The 23,532-nt window shown below is 53.0% G+C and overlaps 1 protein-coding gene across 1 annotated transcript; it reads right to left on the reverse strand.

The window, feature by feature from the left end:
* Nucleotides 1-324: 324 nt before the first annotated feature.
* On the reverse strand, nt 325-21,128 carry acj6 (abnormal chemosensory protein 6). The gene is made up of 8 exons (XM_029110552.1): nt 20,958-21,128; nt 2,920-3,021; nt 2,466-2,591; nt 2,201-2,391; nt 1,951-2,075; nt 1,184-1,318; nt 846-1,029; nt 325-610 (listed from the first exon to the last, which is right to left on the reverse strand). The coding sequence occupies exons 1-8, from the start codon at nt 21,126-21,128 to the stop codon at nt 325-327; spliced, it is 1,320 nt and encodes a 439-aa protein (XP_028966385.1).
* Nucleotides 21,129-23,532: the final 2,404 nt, after the last annotated feature.

Consider the following 23,532-nt stretch of genomic DNA (forward strand, 5'->3'; position numbering starts at 1 on the left):
AATAATCGTCCAATAATATTTCGGTGTGGCTCAAGTTTTCATCGATTTTCGTAATTGCTCGAGATGCTTTGAAAGATTTCGTCGCTCTCGGAATTTGCTTGTGTTCCGCTTGCCGATAACTTGCTTTGGGAATTTCTCTCTGTCTCTCTTCCGTGTACAAGTGAGGGTGTATGCTGTCGTCACTCATTGCATTTTGACGAAGTGGAGTTGGAGCAACTTCTGTGGAACAGCGGGAACCAGCGCCAGGTTTTAGAAAAACGGAAAAACCGCTTGATGAAACGCTTGCTTCGGACAGCTTGTTGTTCTTGTTGAGACGATTACCGGCTACAGATTCGGATTGTTCGCGTTGTTCAACTGAGATTGCGCGACGATGGCATTACTTGCAGAGTACTTCATACGTTTCTGTTTTCGTCTCTGATTGCAGAACCAGACGCGCACGACGTTTTTCTTGAGATCGAGTTTTGAAGCAATATCAGCAATTCGTTCGCCCGAAGGTCTAGGTTGCAAAGCGAAGAACGCTTCGAGCGATCGTTTTTCCGGTGCTGCGATCGACGTCCGCTTACGCTTCTTCTCGCCGGCCGGAAGCACGCCCGGCATGTCGGGGTCACGCCTGAAAATTCACATCGACGATTAATCGATCCATCCCGGGCTCCAAAGCTCCACAACATCATGGATTCTTCAGGGAGAAGATCTGCCGAAGAACCCGTACGGCTACTCCTATAGTGAGTTATCAGGATCGAGCCGAGGAGTCGTTTCCCAGTGGAAAGCGGGGGCATCGACGGTTCTGAGCTCCCCGTCTATGATTCAGTGATTTGAAAACTGTCAGCGAGCTGAGTGGTCCTCACCTCTTACACTTGGCCTGCGCTTCCGCGGCCTCCAACCAGGCCGCCAATATAGGCTTCAAGGCGACCATGTTGTTGTGTGAAAGGGTGAGCGACTCGAAGCGGCAAATCGTGCTTTGTGAAAGTGAGCCCACGCCAGGAAGGCGCAGGTTGGCCAGTGCGCGTCCTACGTCCGCTTGGGTGACGCCTGCGAATATCAAAATCAAGATTGAGATTCATTCCCTGCATGGTGTGATGCTCCGAATCCCGAAATTCTCCCTCGGGTTGTCCCCTTCTCTCGTTCTTCGGCGAGTTCGTGAGAACGACCGGAAACTCTTTTCGAGTCTCCGACCGACACTCACCAAGCTTAATCCTTCTCTGCTTGAACCTTTCGGCAAACGCCTCCAGTTCTCTCGGGTCGGTATCGACCCCTCCTGTTGGGTCGATCACTGAACTAGCCGGTCCGGCAGCCATCTGATGATGGTGTATCATGTTACCTGGAATCATTGATTCTCTGTAAGGACTTTCCGAGACATTGAAGCTGTAACACTGCTCAAATCCAGACCACGGAGGGCCTTGCACGCCGACGGGGCGGGGCAGCGGAGTTTCGTATCGCAGAGTGATTAAACGTCCGTCACGGGAAGCATCCGTAGCCGCAAAAGACGGGATTGGGTGTCCGCTTCGTCGTGACTCCGGAACGAAAAAAAAGAAAGATCGCCGCAGAAGCTGCGGAGTTGGTCAACGCAGTTACATCCATTACAAAGACGGATGAGCTCCATCAACAATCGCTCAGCGGCGACGTGTATCCACCGGAACCGGTGCACGGCTCACGTCAAGACCATCGAAACAGAGCTCTAACGCTGAGCTATCGATGCACTTCATCGTCAGCTCGGCTACTCTTTTGCGAATAGTTTCGTACCGACTCGCGACCCGATCCGGTCTCTACCCAGATAACTCGAAAGTGTTCCGTCGCGACTTTTTTTGTTCATGGAATGAGTTCCATTTTAAACTCAAGAGCCATCGCTCGCCTCAAAAATCGTCGTTGCCCTCGCACATACCGGGATTCTTTTTTCGAACCGCATCGATCGGTCGTATGGGCTCGCCGTAGGCATGCAACTGTGGAACTCACCGTTCATTGGGTAATGATGGAATTGATCCGTATTCGAAGTAGCGGTCATCCCTAAAGGAGGAAGATTCGAAGGACACAGCGGGTCGATCAGATCGTGGCCTAAATCCATCTGGGACATTTGTGACCTGTCGACAATCGTCTCTTAAGGGTTCGATCTCCGCAAAGACGAGCTCCATCTAGGTTCTACGACTCGGGCATCACCGGAGGAAATTACTGGTCGTTCTATAATTCTCTGATTCTCTGAAGATACCTCGCAGTGTTGTGAGGTGATTGCGTCGTGGATCCCATTGCGTGGTGGTACATTGACATGCTTCCCATGTCGGGGTGCTTGATTCCATGAGCCCCTCCCGGGTGCCTGCCTATCTCCACGAGGGCTTCGGCTCGACCCATCAATCCTGCTTCATCCAACGAAGGGAAAAAATTACTCTGAAAAATACAAAACTCGGTTGATCGCGGGCTCCCATCACCGAGTGCGTGAGATTGTTCATATCTGGGAAAAAGCAGAGCGGACGTACATTCACCAAGTTCTGCATCCGATAACGGTCGGGTTCGGTAGAATCTGCGCCTCCAGAAACATCATAATGAAATCGAGGAGCTGCCGCAATACATCGCCATCTCCGACTTTGCGCTTCAGCGTCATCCTGGCGGAGGGAAATGCTTTAATATCATTCATGCTCGGGAGCCCTGCCCATAATCGCATCGAAAGCGGGTGAGCTCGCGAGAGTCAGAACGAAGAGCTATCCGACCGCAATTTCACTTGTTGGCACACCAAGAAATCGGTTCGGGGTAGACCCGGATCTAGGCCGAGATCAGGCTGGCAATCCGGTACGCTTGCGCATGTTGTAGGCGCTGCACGCCTTCAGGCCATCCCGTAAAGACGGAGAGCGGATCATTATTTTAGTTCACGGCTCCCCGTCGAATCCAAGCTCTCTCGAGCTAGATGTTGCGGTCAAGGTAAGCGAGACTCACCTCTTCCATGAAGAGCTTCTTAGATGTCCAGGTGGATTGAGCATCGGGAGAGGCTTCGGTCTTCACCATGAACTCGCTTTTCGGCTGGTGACTGGGTGGAGTCTGAAAAGGAACAAAAACATTCAAACATTTCATCAGATACATTCTGATGGTCTAAGAGAGCCTTGACGATCCACCGCCCGATCCTTAGACGACTCGAATATGTACGAATCGATCGAGAAATACTCGGCCACAATCCACGATCGATTTTCGGTAGCAGGAACTTTCCCCGCTCGAAAATCGCGATTCCTCCTCCTATTTCCGAAGCACATCCGAGGATCTGGATATATTTCCCTCAAAGAACATCCCAGATCCTCAATAGCTTATTAGACATCGGCGTCCGACAATTCTCTCTGATTCACTCTGGGATTAGAATGTTTTTTGACATCTGGGAACAAATACCTATGCCCGGGAGGACCTGGTCGGGTCGTGGAATCTCTGAGTCTTGATGGAACGAGTGATCGGGGCGCGCATTCGATGGATTGGAACACTGTCGAGCCACGAGCCGCGCCACTATCGCCATCGGCACAAGAACTCAAGTCTATCGTTCGGCTCCAAATTAGTCTATATGACGCAACCTTTCGTGCCACGAAATTTCGGGTCAATAACGCCTCGACTGAATCGCCCTCACGAACTCTGCTCTTAGTAGATAGATAGCGGAACAGCTGCTTCTCGGATTTCGCTCCGACTCCGAGGTTTGCTTCGCCTCAGATTTTCGAGTTTCTGTTTAGTGTTCGGAGAAGATTTCGGACTTTGAGCGGAACCGTCTTGAAGGAGGAAATATCTCGCCGTTCGAATGTCAATTGATTCTCTCCCCATGATCTGAGTGCCGGAAATTTCTCGCTGACCGCCTCGGAAAACTTTGGACGGCCGTCGATGGATAAGCTCGGTGTTGGAGCATCTTGGAAGAATGAATGAGCTATCCGGCAATCAATCAAGTGTTCGATCAATTAAATCCAATGAGTGTCTCTCGGAGAGCCTCACCCTGCCCCGTCGCCAAAAAGAGCAACAACCTCAATATGCTCTCTCGAATGAATGAATGACTGACTGACTGACTAGTGCTGGGTGGCAGACAGCCCGCTTCCCGAGGCTACCTTCCTCGAGAGCTCGCTGGTCGAGTGAGTGGCTCGACTCACTCCTCCCTTAGATTTTCATCCGTTGGCTCGTACCCCGGGAGATTTTCCTGAAGTCACTAACTCGATTGTGAAGAGAAGGTGGAGCGGTGGTCTCTCGATGTTCCCCACTCCCGCTCTATCGTTCCTCTCTCGACCGACCGACCGAATGAGCGAGCTGGCTCTCTCCATCGTGGTCGCTCGCGCTCTGAGCGTAGGAAATGTTTTTGCTTGCCGCGTTTTGCTCACTTGCGAGGAACCTGCTCGCCCCGACTAGAGCTCGCTCACGGGAGTCAAAAGCTGAGTCAGGCCATTGTGAGAGAATGAGAGTCGTCATTTATCAGGAACGGAGCAAAAAAGAGAAGATCCGTAAGACGAAAGCGTACGTTTCCCTTCATCGAATCTACTCCGTGATGGCCCTACCTCGACCCTTCGATCTCCCCGGAGCCGGGGCGAAACATGAAGTCCCTGTTCGGCCGGGAGCGTCCCCGAGCAGCGACAGAGAGTTTTTCCAGGGGCTCGAGCGTCGAGGACACACCAAAATTCGATGACTGGTTGGGAACGATTCTATTCGGACGCATCAAGAGAATAGGAAGCTCTGAGTGTTCGAGTCCCATCGGCTAGAGAGCGATTGATCTCCTCGAACAAATTAGGACGATACTCTGCTTGAATCCTCCATGAGACGAGCTCGCGAGTGAGTTGCAACTCCACAGTCGGTTCATTGCCTGGATTTGGTCGTAAACTTGTCCTCACACCGGCAGCAACAGCGAAGAGGGGCCATGACGTGTGCAGCAACAAGCCTACAACAACAACATCAAGAGCAGCCTAAACGTGAACGACAAGGAGCTGAAGGAAAAGGCAACAGTCTCCTCGATCGAGCAGTGGGCCCAGCCACAAGGCAGGCGAGCATACGAATACCAATGGCGGCGGAGGAGAGAAGATACTTCCCACCTGACTCGTCATAATTCAATTACCATTCAAATAACTTGTTGTACTCCCGGCTTGTACTCGTCCCCCTTTTTCAAGACTCAAATCCGGCCGTGTACCCGGCGGTTGCCAGCCCCTCCTCAGCTCCCCTGCTTTCCAAGCCCACATTTATCCCGAGCTGTAGCGATTCAACAATATGTAGTCGTTCGTAGAGCCTACCCAAGCTAGCGAGCAGGTAAAAGGCAGGCAAGCGGGCGGGAGCAACTTGCTCTCAAGCACTTACACACACGTGCCGAAATTGACGCGCTCAGCGAGCAAGCGGCTCATGGCCGGCCGACCGACTTGATCGTATGAACATCTTTGTGCTAACAAAATTTGTCGATTGCCCTCCCGTTGGCGTCGTCTAACAAGCCCCGAAAAAAAGCCATCGCGACTCCAGCGCCTGCGATACTTTCGAGCTCAAGGACTCCACCGGCCTCGCGGATCAGGGATCTGTTGAGATCATGATGATCCCCTCGATGTCCAGCCATATGACGGATCAATTACTAAATGTCCGCCATACAGCTCTTAGCAGGTAATCGGGGAACTGACCGATGGACCGGAAGGATCTCAGGAGAACCATTGCAACCACTCAGCATCGAGGACATCGTTAATGTCGTCGTCGTCTTTGTCCACCAGGCACCGTCGTAGCAACAACGACGACGAGCGGTCTCGAGAGGCCGACTCATTACTGCCGTAGCGAATTCTGCCCGTCTACCTGCTGACTGACTGACTGACCGGCCCTCCGGTCGAGCAGCTGACCCCATCAGAGACTTGAACAAATAGATCATGACTTCCCAACTCCCACACATCACTGACAGCGACTGTTCCAATGCTGGTACGTTTCTCGCTTCGTCCGCCCGAGTATCTACCCGTCCGTCAGTCGGTCCAGTCATGCACACTCTCTCTCCCTGCCAATGTTGTTTTACTGCCTTTCGTGAGGGACGACTCCGATACAAGCTTTTTGCCGGTGCCAGCAACATCAACAGCAGCTCCGCTCGCTCAGTCGCTCATTAACTCATATCCTCTGCTCTGAAGTGCTTCGAGTGGGTCCAGTGACAAACCGGCACACTGACACACTGACTGGAGGTGCATACCTCGAAACTTTCCTTGTGCATCTCGACCCAAAGTCTTTTCGATCTCGGTCCGAACGGAGACAGAAGTGAATTCCCGTACGAAATTCACTGAAGGTCGTTCCGAACGATTTTTTCCGTTCCTCGCATCGAGGGTGTCCTGCATTCGCTCATGAACTCTCGGACGATCTGGTAGGGTCGTTCCGGTAGTTTGTGAGAGGATTTTAATTTGTTTAATAGAACGCCGAACGTCCGGTATGCGAACAGCGACACCATCGGCGGCGGCAATGTTTTCTCGTAGGGCTCGCGTCAGACGAACATCCAGGCCGTATGGTGGGGGCTTCGCCTGTGGGTTCCGAGATTTAGAATCAGTAATAACAATATTAAAATGTAGGGGCACGTTGCTTGGTCACGCCACGCTGAGGACTCGTCTAAGCGTGTCCAAAGTGTCCGAGTGTGCGACCGAGAGTTCAACACTAACACTCGGATACTCACACAAACTCTCCCACACAACGCGTTGGCAGTTTCAGATTTGAGGTCTGGGCCACTCGCGTCCGACAGCCAAAAGTCCGACGACCGTAGGACTAATTCGTTGGGGCCGGCGCGCATCAACAAACTCGGCTAGTCATCAAATTGGAGTTTTGCTTTTTTCTCGTACTTGATTCCTGACATGATCCGCCTGCGTTCTGCAGTCGGCGACCGCATCGTGGTTGGATAAAATCTTGGAAATTTTCGTTTCTTAGCCCCGTTCTGGGTGAACTGGAATTTACGAAGACTCCTGTATCTGATGCATCGGCGACGGGAATTCGGAGAGGCTCATTCGTTGACGAGACCAACAATTACTGTGGTGAGAGGAGATGGGCTGGATGCTGAAAAGCGAGAGTCCTCTGGGCTAGAACGCCAACTCCTCCCAAGTCGACTGGTTTCACCAAGAGGACCAGGAGATCGATCGCTCTCTCCCACTCTCATTCTCCTACTCTCCTTTCTCACTCCCGCGCAGGTGCTGCTTCATTTGGTGTTCACTTCGAGCAGATGATATTGACTCTGTCGCGTTTGTTCGAGTCACTTGGAGACAAATTGTTACACACGGAGTTCTCGAGGACCGCGAGTTCGAGCTTGCGGTGTAAACACAGCATCATCACCTGAATTTCCTCACGCCTCGACAGCTGCCATCAGGCTTGTCGTGGAAAATTCAATCCGCGGGAAATCATGGAGCGGTGTGCGCTCTTAGGCTTGCGGACGGGGACGTGAGCTCTGCTCCACACGGCGTCTTGATGTCTGGGACCCGAGGCCTGGTCCCGAGGGGAGATCACCGAAGTTTTTTTCCGGTCCTCGTCAAGCGCAGCACCAGTCTTCCCCAATCGAGTACGCGAGCCTGGAGTACGCGGGGAACAAAAAAGGTGGCGAATGAGCCCGCTCTACCGAATGACTATAGCCATTATCACGTCATGAACTCTCATTCGGGGCGACGTGTTCTTCCAAAAAAACCCTGCATCGATTCAATGTTCGCTCTGCAAGGTGGGTTAAATTCGGCGGGACCTGCAATAGGCGAAAGGGGAGGGCTCACCGAGACGAGGGGTCACAGCGAGATGCTAGAGGTAGAAATTGTTAACCCTCCGAAAAACGGCTCGGAGCGATCCCGCGTGCACCACAACGAATGGGCTGCGAACAAAAATTCGACGTTGCATCGGCTGAATAGTTAGGCTCATTAACCGATAGCTCTTTTGCGGCGGAGGGAATGACTCCCGATGGTCTCGATGCAGGAAACCCTCACATTATCCTGCAGTATCTTCCTCTGGTATTCCAGATAAACCTCATGGTGTCATTAGGGTTTTTCGAATACCTCCGCGGCGGAATGAGCGACTTAATCCATTTTCGATGTTCGTAAGTAACCGCGTGTTCGGGCGCGTGGAAGTGAGTACAGCGAGCGATCGACTGAACTCAGTCGTTTTGGCTGACTTGCTCTTCCTGATGAGGTTATAAACATAGTTGACTGCAGCTTGATTACTTGCCCACAAAGCCGCAGCTATCCAGCCATTGAGGGTAACAGTTAGCCAGTCAGTCAATCAGTCAGTCAGGCGGTCAGTCAACGTGTGCACGGTACGTATGTGCGATGAGGAACAGTGCATGCAATGCATGCAAATCTGGCGGTATCAGCCGCAGCTTTGATTGATAACTACCCGCTCGGCTTGTTTCCATGCTTGCGCGACTGTGCGGGGCGGCTCCTGCCCAAAGAGGAAGTAAAGGGTTAGCCGTCAACTCGCTTGATCACTTAATCGTGTCCTGTCCATGAAGCTCCCGGATTTCCGTCGAATTTCCGCCGAACTGCGCCTATTCTGTTCTCCACAGGCTCAGGAATGTCTATTTTTTCCTCTATCGGAGAAATTACGTGGCTGATGCGATCATGGATGGATCTTCTGCTTTGAGATAGAACAGGGGGCTGTCTTCATTTTTTGCTCATCCGCGAACTTCTTAACCCTTGTAACCCGACGACGGGGCTGGGCCGACTCGGGAAAAAATTTGACTTGACTTGAGAAGATTAAGCTGCTTGCCACTACTCCGCCAGCGTTAGTGGTGGTAGTGGTGCTCTTAGGGCAGGTACTCTCACTCGTTCACTCACTCACTCAGTCAGTCAGTCGGTCCGAGCTTTTTCTTCCGCATCTATTAAGCCTTTTGTCTGAGCTGTCGCTACCGCTGCCCACCTGGCTTCTGCCTCTTTTTCTCCCGCCTTCGTACACTCGCTCTCTCATCTGATCAGGAGAAAAAGCAGCCGCTGTGTGTAATGTTCAGCGAGGGAAGGAGAGAATTTAATCGAAATGTCCCATCAGGCCTTGTAGTCGTCGTCCTCAGGTAACGACTACTCACAGTCAGACTCGTTGGGTAGGAGCATGTGCTAATTTGTCTTCCGACTGTTTGGCCAGCAGACAAAATAGCTGCTGACGAAAAGAGAGGCGGACAAGCCCTGCTCGACACGAAAGGAGACTGCAACTTAGCCACGGGAAGAAGTAGTAGGCGGCAGGCTCATCAGGCAGGGAGACGCAGAAAGCCACACAGAGCAGGGTCGGGATGCCCTCCAACTCGGATGGAGATATTTCCAGCCGGTCTCGACTAGGCAGAATGTCAACCCGGGCTTTACGCAGAGCCCGAAGCCGGCAGTCCGGGCAGACGATCGAGTTCGGGCGACCTCTGGGCGAATCGCAGCCAGCGACGAGGTATAAAGGAGGTTGTTCCTCGTTTCTGGAGAACGAGGAATAAAAGGCGGAGAAGGAGGAATAGAAAGCCTTGAGAGGGACAGACGAACGGACGGATGCACGGACGGACCAGACAGCCAGCAAGCCTACCGGGGAGGCTCTGAGCGAGGCTAGTTAGCTTGTTCATCATTAATCTAAGTTAGACAATGGCTTGCTTCTCTCACTGCTAATGGAGAATAGTCATTAGGGACAACGAAACGCCGAACGAGGGTCGACGTAGGGAGGAGACTAAGTTCAGGAAAAGTCAAGCAAAGTAGAAGAACCACCAGCACCGAAAGAAGCAGCAGCAGCAGCAGCAAAACCGAGCTCGGACTCTAAGAAAAGCAAGACACGCCCTAAGTACCCTGCCGAAGGAGAAAAAAAAGGAAGAAGACGACTACGGTCTGAACGAGGCGAACGACGATGAAGACGATCACCTCTGAAGTGGCAGCGTTTCTCGGCCGCGAGCGCACATCGTACTCTCGAGACACGATTGGAAGCCTTTAATGTGATCGCCCACCTGCCTTTAATGCCCACCGCTGCGAGCAAGAGACTCGATGCCCTCGGTGACTTCTTTCTCCCAAATCCAGGGGTCCGACCAGGAAGCGCGCACACTTACGCGGATATCGAATGAACAGTAAAGCTAAAAAGCCGCTCAGACAGGAGCAGTTATCGAAATGAGACCTCGGTTCTGAGAGCGAACTGCGAACTACTCCGTGGGGATAAGCCGATCACCTCGGCGCGTCGCAGGGGATCGGCTGAGCAGGTAAGGGGTACTCTGGTCCGATCAGGGACGGGAAGGCACGGAGAGAGGAAAAGAGCCGAGTAATTTCTCGGCTCTGAGTGAGACCTTCGAGGGCTTCTCGCCGAAATCCCTATCCGGGAACCCAGTTCGAAAACTCCATGGCTGGAATGGATGGACAAGGCCTTAACGGACGGATGAATAAATTCAGGGAGCCGTCTCCCCGATGGGTCGAAGCTTGACTGGATAAAAAAACCGCCGAGTACTCGAATCGAGTCTATCAGGAGCGTGAGTTGGTGGAATTGTGTTTAGTTCGAGTCGATGTTCCTGTGGCTGACTAATACGATTTTTTCCTCCGAAGTCAGGGTGGAGTAGAGCTACTTCGTTCAGTGAGGAGGTCAGTTGCGTCTCAACCTAGCGAGGGGGGTCGTTCTTTTGTTTTTATCTCTCGGCGTCTGGCCTTCCCAGCTCGGTCAAATCATATGGAGCGTTTTCCTGATTCGTGGATCGCGATCATTCGAATATCCATTCATTGGACTGTCATAGGGTGTTACACGTATGACGAAGACCGAGCTCGCAGGAACCCTCGTCCACCAGCTCCCTCCGATCCAATGAGATCTCTCCTAGAGAGATTCGTGTCTCTGCACGGCTCCTGCTGCGATATCCAATGTCTTGGGGTTCCGATCTCCCTTCGGTGCATCGCAGATTTTGTACCACTGACAATCAGGAAAGCGATTGGTAAAAGCTTCCATGAGCATCCCCTTCAGACGGACGTCCGAGGGGTCCGAACGAGAAATCCGTGGCGTAAGAATCCGGAGGAGAAATCCCCAAGAACTTGAGCCGCAAGTGTTTTTGCCAGACAGGTCGGCAGACGGAAAGTACCCCGCCCCCCTTGCGGTGTCTGTCTGGGTGGGCAGGAATTTATTCACAGCATTGCGTGTTCTACACGACGACAACCCCCGGAACAACAACAACAAGGACGACGACGACGACCTTCATACGTGATACATACATAAGCTTTAATTTTGTTGTAAAATATTTAGCACACACATTTGGGTTAATAATTCAACTGGCCCGCCATACGCTCGCTTCTCGCGCGCCGCCGCCGACCCAGGTCAACCAACAGGTTGTACTGGCGACGTCGAATACCGAAGGATTCAAGCCAAGAGCAGTGGCGCGGGTTCCAGTTCCTGATTATTCTGTGGAGCGACTTACTTAGTTCTCTCGATCGCACGGCTCCCGTATCGCTCCGGACTCAAGCTGCCTGTTTCGCCTCCCTCCGAGTTATAGCCGGTCGCTAGCTCCGGGATCCGAATCGTTTTTCCAAAGGGGTAAAAACTCGCTCTGCTGCTCCGCCGGGCCGATACGTCAACGCCGCGCTACAGCAAAAACGTATCCTTGGCTAGAGCGAAACAATTAACGAAATCCGTCATCTTTCAAAGTTAGATGATTTTTACGTGTACCCGCTGAAGGTCGCTGAAGTTTTTGAATCCTCGATCAAAATGTGGTACCTCATTATGCGATACGGGACCGCATGCTTTCAAAGCGGGACTTTTTGCCCTTTAATTACCATCCAGCGCGTGATCCCCGTCAGACTTATCCGACAGAACAAGTCAGATCTGTTGAGAACAGGAGACCTACGGGGAAAGTGAGATCAGAGAAAAATCGCTGATGCGGGAGTACCCGAGCGACGCGTCAGAATTTGCGAGTTTCGAGTTTGGGAAGTCTTCCAGTGCCCGTATGGAGCTGGGAACTGAGGCCACCGCGTTCAAGAGAAATACTTCCGATTAAGAGGAGAAAACTCAATCCGCTTTATTTCGAGCGTCAGCGTCGCCAGTAGGAATGTCGATGAGGACACTCTCACGGGGCACTCCGAGATCTCGTCGAAACTCGACAAGTTTCCCTCGTTCGCGCTGATTTTTCTCCTCCAAGAAATACGCTCTTGAAGGAGAGCAGGAATGCAGGCGAACAAACCGACCCGCAGGCAGGCAGGCACCGGCGGACAGGCAGACTGGCTGCTTCCCTCTGTGTCAAATATTAACTATGCTTAAATATTTTATCAAGAATTAAACACATATATTCATTCACGTATGTTGTAGCCTGAATATTTCATCACGCCACGTCACACAGGGCTTCCCCAGAAGCAGTGCCGAGTTTCCGTCTCGGCCGGCAACGGAACGACAAGGTCGTGTCATGCCATGCCGTCGTTGAGGCAGCAGCGGCCGCCGACAGCCACAATGGCTGACTCGCTCGCACATCGTTTCTTCGATCCTCGACCACTAGGTTTCATTTTCTTGAGGAATGGAGCGCGCTGAGATTCATTCCGCTCGATAATCCCGTGTCGGAGACACAATCATGTGGAGGGACTCGACACATCATCGTCGAAACGGCTAGACGAGGGCATCGAACCTTGGAAATCTCTGGATTCTCTCGATGGCAGCTGGACTTTATGGATTGTACCGATCGGAAATTCTTGAATTGTTCTAATCAAGGAGCGTCGTATCCAGCGAGCCTGTCTGCTGAGAACGAGCCTCCGTGATAGCGTTCGCGAGAGCGAGGCGTCGGGGGAAGTCGCACGAACTTCGTGTCCTTTCCACAACGAGAAACACGAAAAAATACCTACACCGTCATTCCCTCGAATTCGAGTGCTCAACCCGGGAAGGCTAGCCCAGGGGCCCCGATTGGAGCCTGTCTTCCTGGATGATTGTACCCGTGAGCGGTGGAGTTTCCAGGCGAAATCATCCAGCCGAGGTACATGTACACCCATTCATTCGATGATTGCACCGCGCCACTGACGATGGTACCCCAAAGCATGGAGCACGAAATCACTCCCGGAAGTTGAATGCTGAGTGAGTTTGTGACCCGCGCCCGGGAACCGGATTTGTGCTACACCCGGCGAACCGGTCCCCCCTAATCCCTTTGACGTTGAATCTGTTCCCGACAGCCTCTTTCCATCAATATTCCCCTCTGGAAAATCCGGTCGAGGCCTGTCTCGTCGGAGCTTTCCCCACTCCCTGCACCGACTTGCGTTGTTGTCGCCAGCCGTCGTTCGATCTCCTTTGAATCTCTGTCTTAGTGGAATATCCTCCATCAGAGGATCAAACGCAGAACTCGCGGCAAGATTCAACGCTTATTCGTCACGAGACAAAAGTTGTTCCTTGTCATCGAGGAGCAATCGCGACCTGTGACGACACGGATCGGCCTGCTCGAAAATTGAGATTGGATTTCGACAAAGATGCTAGTGATAACGAACACAGTCTCCCGTATCAATTTCAACTCTCCACTCAGGCAGTTCTTTCCCGAACCCGACTGCCCGAACAGCAGACCAACAAGCAAAGAAGCTCTTTCTGCAACTAGATGGGAAGAGGAGGAAAAATAGAGGAGTAGACAGGAAAACTCGGGAGAAGGATTGAGAAGAGGGAAACGAACAAGGGAGAGCAGTTGAAAGAGGAGGACGAGCGGAGCGTTCCACATGGTGGAGAAAAAAAAGCAGCGGGAAGGATAAGATGGAGAAAGGAGGAGGAAAAAAGAGAAGACCACTACGCGGTAGAGACGAGAGCCGGAGGAGCAAGGAGAAGGAACGAAGGGAGGGAGAGTTTGTAGCATTGCATTTTCCCGCAGTGAATAATTTACCCACAGCTTGAAGAAGAGACGATCCGACCGGCGGCAGCGGCCGTGGCGGCGCCAAGAGAGAACCCGACCAACAGCGCTCGGCTGCTTTTCCTCTTGATGCCGCTGCTTTTGCCTCTGTGATGTTGATACTGCGAGGACTCGAGCCTTGCTCTTAGATTCAAGACGGAGAAGGAGGAAGAGGAAAACCGAGCGAGCAGCCAGCATTTTCGTAGGTTTCTCCTCTCCTCGTATGTGCCGTACCCCGGGCAGACGAACCGATCGTCGACCCAACCCACTCGCCGACCCATATCCATCGTCTATCCGATAGACTCTATCGAGCCAAAGTTCTGGCGGGCCGACCATAGAAGCCGGAGCGGGAGCGATTATCGGAGACATCGATGACTAGAGCGAAGACTCGCTAACTGTACGAAAAATAGCTGATCTTCCGCCCGCATCGAGTGCACGAAGACATGTCGCTCTGAAATCAACGAGACTCCACACGGAATTCCATAAACGGATCCCACATTTCCGGAAATGCGGCTCCGAAACGCACGTCACGACCTGGTGCTTCGGTACGGGCTCGAGTGACGATCGGAGTGAGTGAGGGACAGATTGGTAAGATACGGCCAATAGTCTTGTGACAGTAGTCTTCTACCACACCCAACCTCTGTTATTCACAAAAGGATATTCTCCCGCCAGCGTAACCAGTGTCGACCTTCCGCGAACTGCGGCCATCGCGTCACGATAGTCGAATTGGCAGCTCACTCCGATCTGCGAAATACTCGCAGTCCTAAGCTAGCGGTAGGAGAGATTTGGAAAACTGCTATCGATCCACACGTCGACCGACCAGTTGCGCTCGACGCAAGGACAATCCCGCTACGTTTCGGACAACGACAAGGATCAGCTTCGAAAAAAGCGTCGAAAACACTCTGTCACACTCCACAATTCTGTTAGACTGCGACAGCCCCCGCCGAGAAGAAAAACGGCAGCTTTATTGATGGTCCTCCGAGCAGGGTACCGAGGGAAAAATTCCCCGCTCCTGACAGAAGCAATGGAGATAAAACTCCCAACCGCAACCCTAGGTCTCCCGAGTGTCGGCTCTTATCGACCAGCGGAATGAACTCAATCGACAGCTGCTGTTCGCGACGCCGCCGTCGGTCCTTAGTGGAAAAACGAGAACCTATCCACTGATGCTCCCTGGAACATTTGGACACGACGCGGAACGTGGAACCACGCAAGAGGGCGGATGTGATCACGACGTCATGTGTTGGGGGTGAATGTCTCATCGGTGTTCAGCATAGAAATCCGGAAAAAATGTCGAAGGCAGGGGTGGGAAAATTCGAAATGAAAACTTGTGATGCATGGTGCCAAGAGACCGCCGGGCTGGCTGGCCGGGTGGTTAGTCAGTCAGTCATTGGGTCCGTTCGCTGGACAAGCAGCAAACGTCTGTCGTGGATCCGTTCCAGGATGAATAATGAATCAATAGGAAGAAGACATGAGACGACCGCCATCACCGCAGCCCCGCGGCAGAACCGCCGCCCGCCGCCATCACCGCTCTGCGCGGATCAACGCAACACAACAAGCCATGATGGAAATCATCCGGAGACCGTGCCCGTGAAGATTGATTTATAGCTAGGAGAACATCTCTCAGCGCTCGCCAAACTTCCCCGGCATGGCCAACTCCATCAACTTCTTGCAGCTCGGCAACTTCGTTCGACCTGTTGGCGAAACATAACGACGCGACGCTCGAAAAAACTTCGAGACGATGTTGTCGAGAGAATTCTCTCGGCCAGCCGAGGCTTCGCAGAGCTATCGAGGCTCGAGCTTGAGAGATTTCCGTTCCGGGATATCTCGTTCGGGAGACGGAAAGAGAGCGAACGAATCACCGTCGATGTTCAATGGCAAAAGCGCGTATCTCGCGTTTGGCATCTGATGGATCGATGCATTACGTATTTGTCGCCGTGGCCCGAAATGTCGGCGCTCGGAGAAAAACGATGATGAGCAGTGAGATGAAAAAGCCTGAATTTGTGATTTCCGGAGCGAAACGCAAGCAGCAGTGGCTTATCTCGAATCAGTGGCATTATTGCGGCCTGTTCACCGTAGGAGCGACGGCAACTTGTATCGCAACGTCGCTGATATCGACTCAGAGCGGCGGTCTATCTGATTTTCCACCGTGCTATCGATCTCAATATTTGCTCCATTCATGCACGAGAATAATCGCCTTGCACGACGTACTACGAAACGGTTTCAATTGTGAGGAGTTCGAATACGCCACGTAATGAAACGGCGCCGAACCCCAGAGGAACCGTGGAACGTTTCCCCGTCCATGGACCCGTATCGAAGTCGGTTTCTGACCTCCCCCATCGAGACCGTGCTCCCCGACGACGGACCCACAACGGGAGCACTCCGTAGGTCTTCCAATGGAAGTTGGTCGGACTGACGAGTAGCGCAGGAGTGGAGCGAGGCGACGAATGTTTCTCGTGAGTTCCTGATTGGTGCCTCTCGGTTTGCTCCTTTTTTCCTCTTCTCCTACCTGTCGTCGGTCGTCTTGCTTGACTGGCAGTCTGGCGAAACGCCACTCGAGATGCCCTTCACGTACGAACAAACGAAAGAACGACGAAACCGTCTGCCAGCTCGACCGAACGCCCCCTCCCCTTGCGTCCCCCTATCCGGCCGCGTGCCCGAACAACTCAACAAGACCCTCTCCCCGTACCCCTACTATTGAGTTTGCCTGTCCGACTGCATTCCAAGTCTACGGTCGCCCCTGGTGCCGGGGATGTGGGCAGAAGGAAGCCAGCCAGCCAGCTGTATTGAGCTTACCAGCCGGCGATCCGAGCGACCGTCCGACAGACAGACGTACCGACCAAACAACCAGCCGACCAGCCAGCCAGCTGAAAGCCAGTCAGCTAGGCAGTCAGTTCAACTTGGATGACGGCAAGCAGCCAGCGGCGTCGGAGCATCGGAGCTTCTCTTGGCTCGGCTTGTGAATTATGCACTAAGCGCCCCTCTCTCCTTGCCCCCTCCTCTTCTAGCCCCTCGTTGTTTTCCCGCCCGCCCGTCCGTTCGCTCGCTCGCCCGCCTGCCCGCCCGTCTATCCGTACGTCTGTCAGTTCGTTCCCCCAGCTCCGAGGGGGGAAGCGGCGGCGGCAGCAGCGAGGTGCCTTCCCGCCTGCCTGCCTGCCCGTCCGACATCGGCCCTTCTCCATCTGAAGTCCCTCTTTGCCTTCCACACCCGCCCTCGCTCGCTGCCATCCACGGCAGCTGAGTCCACCCGATCAGCCGCCCGCCCGACGTTCCCTCACTCACTCGCCCCTGCCGGGGCACAAGCGGGCCAGCAGCCCGCCGTTATCCGAGGCTCCCAGCGACCCCTGGTGAGCTTTCCAATGCCCCATCGCCGCTGCTGCCGCTGAACATCAACCGCCCGCCGCTTAGGCCACTGCTGCCAGTGGTGGTTCTCTTGCTGCGGCTGACGTCTTCTACAACTAGATCAATGGGTGTTTGTTGGAAAGCGGAGCTTCCTCTTTCCCCGATGTCCGACAGTCCGCCCGCTCGATTACTTATCTCACCGCATTCTGTGTGTCGGCTTCAGCGACCTCCAATTCGGACGCTCAGGGAGCAAACACACGTCGCGACGGGGACTCGCTCCGTGAAAGTCCGTGGAACATGGATGATCGGGGGGAATGTAGAGAGGATGATGACGGAGACTGCACAAGACTGATCATGACCCCCAATGACCGATTCCTTCTACGACCTCTTCTCGGAGACAATTGTCAAGATCACTGACAGGCTGCGATGACCAAACTTGTTATTGTCATGTTATCAACGTCCGAAATGATCGGTACCGAAATCCGGGAATGTTGCTCAGTCTGTCCTCAAAAGCGGGCCCGGTCTTCGACTGTATCGTCCTAGGTTCAGCCTATTGGGGCAAGCAGGAAACCAGGCCGTCTTCCCATTCCGACTGATCATCGAGTTGGCATCGAACTCCGGTATTTCGGTCGAATTCGGGGAGATCGTCGGGGGAAACCTCGAGCGGTGCACTAGTTCTCCGGTCGAGGATCACTGAACTGGACAGACTCCGGGAATCCGTCTCAAGCGTAACTGAATTCCCGCGTGCTGACTTCACGCGATGATTTCGCTGATCTTGGACCTCTGCTTGATCTCAGCGCTCGCATGGAAATATCGAGTCTCAAGCGGGAAGTCGCATCTCGTTGTCATGAGCTCCCATCGTCAGCATCATTGCAATGTCCGTCTCATCGATTCTTGGTGAACTTGATGCCGCCCAAGCCAGTTTAGGGCTGGGAATGAAATTTACGCACCGAAGCTCCGACTCGGCACTCAGTCAGCCGTGCTCGCGATATCTGCAACGATATCTCGAGATCCTCCAATCACGAGATATCGTTGCATCTAATCGTCCTCGGGGCATTCCGTAGAGACGGGGCGGTCTGTCGACAGGATCGGCGAGATCGTTCTCCACGACCACGACGCTACACCAGGAATTTTCCAACATCTATAAGTTAAGCTTCGTGCTTGCGGGCGCAGTTTTCTACGAGCCTTCTGAATGCTGAGCGACAGAAGAGACAGTCGAGGAATGCTGCCTGTTGCCATTTCCCGAGCCGACACAGAATCGTGTATAATTCGGACATTGACGACGGAATTCCCGCCGATACCGAGGAAATCTCTCTCACGTTTTCGACATTCCGCGGCCGATTCTGGATCCGTCAGCCCTCTCAAAAGTCGTCTTCATCCCGCCGGAACCTGCGCCAGAGCCGTGTACGATTCCGAGCTGGATCGGCGCAAACTCATTTGCGTCTCTGGCTCGTATCCATGTTCCACGATTGCTCAGCCTCGACGGGATTTTGAGGAACAAGTGACTGGGGAGGAACCACTCGACGTTGGGTTTTATTTTCTTCGCAGAGCGCTTATCTACTTGTTCGTTCGCGATAGAAGGAGAACGAAGAGGTCGGAGGTTAACGAGAAGAGGAAGAGAGAGACCGAACGAAAGTCTGTTCAACATGCCACACGCACTCAGCTAGTGCACCCTGAGGAGCCATAAGCTTTACACTAACTGCTGAACGTCTTTGTCGACGAGTGCAAGTCCCATAATTGCAGTGTAATGCACGCACTTCCCGGTGTACTTTCTCCCGGTCCGGCGCACGCCGCTTCCCCTCGATCGCCCGTTTCGTACGTATGTTTTTGTCTGCCGAGACGTACTTGCGATTCCTCGTAGGATCGGGGAACGGCTGTATTCGACTTCCGCTCTCGCTACCGGCTTCTATCGTGGTCGTTGCACGAGTAGTTGATTCTGTGAGATTCCAGGCTGAATGCACGCGGCCAGAGAATCACCGTGAGAACTTTGAAGCGCCCTTTCACGCGAGATGAACCTCCTTGCGCGAGATAAACTCTGCTCTAACACGCGCTTGAAAGAAACGGCTGCTCGATAAAAAGTAACCAGAGTCGATCAATGATCGTGGATTATAGTCAGTGGAGAGCCTCCATTCGTGGGGAAGCGAGACTCGCATGTAGAAAAGCTGTTCGGGAAAATCGAAGGACTCGAGAAATTATTCGGAGCAAAACCGATCCCCCGGAATCCACTCCTTCGTCTGTGAAAGATAATCACTTGGAATGAGGCTGCTGAGCAGAGCTGTCGTAGAAAAACGAGAAAACTGGCCGAGAGCAGGTTCGCCGAGAAGATTCAGAAACTATTGCGCTCGGGAAGATTCCTCGAATTAGCGGGGAGTGGTACGAGTGTCTCAGGAACTGAGCTCGGCTGTCGCTTCAGAAAGAGCTCATTCGTGATGTGATCGTTGCTTCGAACGTGACCCACCAATCGGGAGGGGGAATGGACCACCGCATCGAGTGGTGCTCCCTCGGATGGAAGGGAAAAGACAGAGAATGAAAGAGACCATAGAAGACCAGCCTCGACTCCGAGGACTTCCGAAGCCTATTCGACAGTTTCGGACGACAGATAGAGGTGACTCTTGAATTTTGTTTCCATCGGACGCTTCGCATTTTTCTCCATCCGTCAAGTCTCTCTCGATTAGACGAAATAAACTTCAGATCGAGAGGGGATCGATTCGATGGAATTTTTTTAATTCAATGGGGATTCATGTCGGGTATTGGTGTTCACAATTTCTGGTCGGGAGTACTTGAGGAATCGCTGCGTGGAGTACTCAATTATTCATCACGCCAAGGATGCTTAGGTCCCTAGACTAGCAAAAAACTCCAGCATTACTCATCTCTGTGCATTCAGAGAGCCGATGACACCTTCGTTCGGAAATGAGGGAAACTTGCGGGGAAATAGATAGGGACTGAAATGACAGACGAATCGATACAGTCCGCACTAGGAATCGATCGGAGCACCCTTCCCGGACTCAGTCGCGATCCCCTTACGAAGATAAACGCGGCGCGTCACACGGATCTCTCCTCACGATAAGTACCGTGGTGTAGGCCACTCGGAGTCCCCAAAGAACTCGATGGAGAGATATCGAGAGACCGAAATAAGGTCGCTCTGTACACCGAGATCCGAGATGCAGATAACTTTTCTGGATGAGTTCTAGCTTCAAATCATGAGCTAGGTTTCGAGGTAGGTATTCCGGGCGCTATACGGAGCATACCGACTCTCAGGACATGGGCGATTTTTGTGCATTTAGCCGAATTTTCTTGAGCCTCACGGCATTCCGGTAGAGATTCGGAATTCCTTGGTGGACTCGCGGGGACACCGCACCAATTCCCCCGATATCGCATCCCCAGAATATTCCCGATCAAGCCTCTCGCAAAGTCCCGCTGTGACGGATTCTCAACGATTCCAGATTTTTTCAGAACTTCGTCTGCAACATTCTGATTTTCCGCGGGATTCTCTCGCTTGCGTACGGTTGATACAACGCTGGCCCAAACACGACCGGGGATCGCATCGAGTCGTCGCGAGCGATTGACCGAATTTTTTAGTTTATCTTTACCGTATGGAGAAAAGCGATTCGGGTAATTTATCGTGGGACTCGAACTTGGAGTTCCGATCGGCATCGAATGAATATTGGCGCCAAAGTTGTCGCTCAAGAACCCGAAAGAGCGGAGTGATCCGTCAATTTCGCTCTGCTCCTTCCGGACCCCCGCTCGGACCCTTGCGACAATGTGACGGAATCGTCCGAGACGGGACCGTTTTTCTCGTCGACACTGTCATGACCTCCGAGCTTGAGTAATCGAGATCGCAATCAGGTGCTCGCCCGACTATCGTACCCGCAGTGTGAGCAAGACGCAGAGTACTCACCGGTGTGTTGTTCATGCAGTGACGGGCTCTCATGGGATCGAGTGTAGGAGTACTTCTGTATGTGGGCGAGTATCTGCCAGATGAGAAACACGGCGCTCCCGAGGTCTGCGGTACAGCCCCTACGACGCCAACACCGAGGCCTACCATAGACTTCTGAACGGCTTGCTGCATCTCGCTGGACTCGTCGTGTCGAAGTACAACTTTTACGCTCTCGTCCCCAGCTGCCGATGCTGCTCACTGCTGCTGATGCTCCGTTTCCGTCAACCGAGAGCGTCTCCACTCACCACGTCCTCAGCGTTTCACGGTGTACTAGTTTCGTAGATCGTACAGATTTTCTAAGTTGTGTGTAAAAACACGATGTCGTCACAAGTCACTTCACCATTGCCTCCGCACTTGCGGCTGTCAGCTTGCAACCCGGACGAACTCGCAAGCTTGACCGAATGTCTATCGTTCCAGGAGTTTCTGTTCCGCTTTCACCGGAAGATCTCGTGTTTTTTCTTGCCTCAACGTTCGATTTCAAACTACTGCATGATGAGCGAATATTCACGAGTCAGCCCCCGTCGATTCCGCGTTCGAGACCTTCAGGGCCGGCTCTGAAGAAACCGTGGTGGTCTCCTCGACACCGATTGATGGTGGATCCCGACGCTCGTTCAGAGGAGAAGAAAAACTAGGCGCGTTGCGGTCGTAGTAGGCGATTTAATCTAGAAGGGAGAACACTCGAATGTGTCTGCATTGCTAACGAGCTCTCGCGGTTCTAACCCGAGCTGAGGCTACGACTCCACTGAAGTAACAGTCCGGAGGCGGCACCTCGCTCAAGCTCCGCCTCGTGACGTCAGCTCGCGCAGACTCCAAGCGGCAGGGTGTTTGGCAGGCAAACAGGCGGCTGGCTAGCTGGACAGCCCAACTCACTCACTCAACTCCTGAAACTCTCCTTTCGAGGCTCGTGGAATATAGGCTTGAAGATTCTCAAGCACTATGTGTCCGGAGCGATCGTGCAGCCTCGCGAAGGGCGCGTGGATGGACATTGAGGGGGGGCCTGAAACACGCTTGCCGTCTGACTGAGCTCCGTCAGGAGAAGCCGTGGAAAGTCATCGTCACGCTCATTGGTCACGCTTCCCCGAATTTCAATATCCGCTACATTTCACGTACTTCGGTCTCCGTGTCGGCTCAGGCATGGATGAGTGGGGGCCGGGAAGCCGTACACGTGGGTCTACAGCATTTTTGGGGCTATTCTTCTTCTTTTTTGGCCAAACAGAAGCTTCCTTTGAACTTGGCTCTATCAAGAAAGAAATTCGTTCGACTGCTCGTTGCTGGCATCGAGCGCCGATTCGTGTAGCGATTTCCAGGATACCATGTAGTCGGTCTCCATGGGAGACTGAGTAATCCGCGTGGAGAGAAGTAGTTTGGCCTCTCCGATTTTCTGACTTGCGATGAATTTCTGCCTATTCCAAGTCTATGAAGCGAGCTCGGAGCGAAAACTGAATGAAGTCCGATGTCGCATCGACTCCTCTAAAACCCTCCCCATCATGTGTTATCCGTATATTCCAAGGTGATCACTCCGAGCAGGAAGTACAATGTGCAATGCGATGTGGAGTAGAATGGATGTATCACGTGAATACCCCGACGCTATTATCACGAATAATTCTATCTCCACATTCTTCGCTGTTCTTCGATTTCCCGGGCCGTCGATTTTCCCGCACGATGTCGGTCCCTTCGCCGGCCCTTGCGAGGCTTTCCAGCGGCAAGGGGGAACCCTGCTCATTCAAGTCAATGAACCTTTCTCGGCGGAGAGTCGAACAGGGTTTCTGGGGCGTAATGACTTTGATTGCATTCGCTCCAGAATGTCGCTCCCTCTTGATAATCATATGCCGAGTGAGTTCCTCTTCGAAGTTCACTATGGGAACCGTCACGTGGGCAGTTGTATAGCTCAAGGGGCTTCCACTCCGGACTGGCCGTGATAAGAAGTCGGACAGGCGAGAACGCTCATACGATCTTCTAATATCATAGCCCCAGATCACCAGACGTCGAATTCACTGTGCTTGCTATCGGCGGGTTTCGCGTACGTTCCGCTGGGGCGCTTGGGTTCGATCTCCGAGATTTCCGTGCAGTCCCACTTGCTCACCTTTTGGCAGGGAGGCCATTGGAAATCTTGTGAGCTCATCGGTGCTGGACAATTCATGCCTATCGTGTAATTCGCGCTGGTTTCGTGTCGAAGATCTCTGGAGCGATGTCAATAGCCTCCTCGGGACCGCACGGAATGCGATTGGCGCGGCCGTGCCAATTCGAGCAGTCCCGGAATGATCTATTGAGCGACCCCGCACAAACTTGTTTCCAATGAGCGAACCGAAGAGAATGGGATGCCTTGACTGAGAGCTCATCGTCCCTGTTGAGGTTCCTGGAACGAACGATATTCTGGGAGCGATCTCCCCTTCACCCCGCATTTACGGAAGAGGGCCCCCATGATCCGCATGCGTTCTCCCCGAAACGCGGCGCGTCATGATTCCACTGGTGAATCTAGAATCTATACTATCCGAGTAATCACTCCGTGACAGCCTGGCGTAGGAATACGCCAAAC

The sequence above is a fragment of the Galendromus occidentalis genome, unplaced genomic scaffold (genome assembly GCF_000255335.2).
Source record: "Galendromus occidentalis unplaced genomic scaffold, Mocc_1.1 scf7180000076735, whole genome shotgun sequence".
NCBI classification, from domain to species: domain Eukaryota; kingdom Metazoa; phylum Arthropoda; class Arachnida; order Mesostigmata; family Phytoseiidae; genus Galendromus; species Galendromus occidentalis.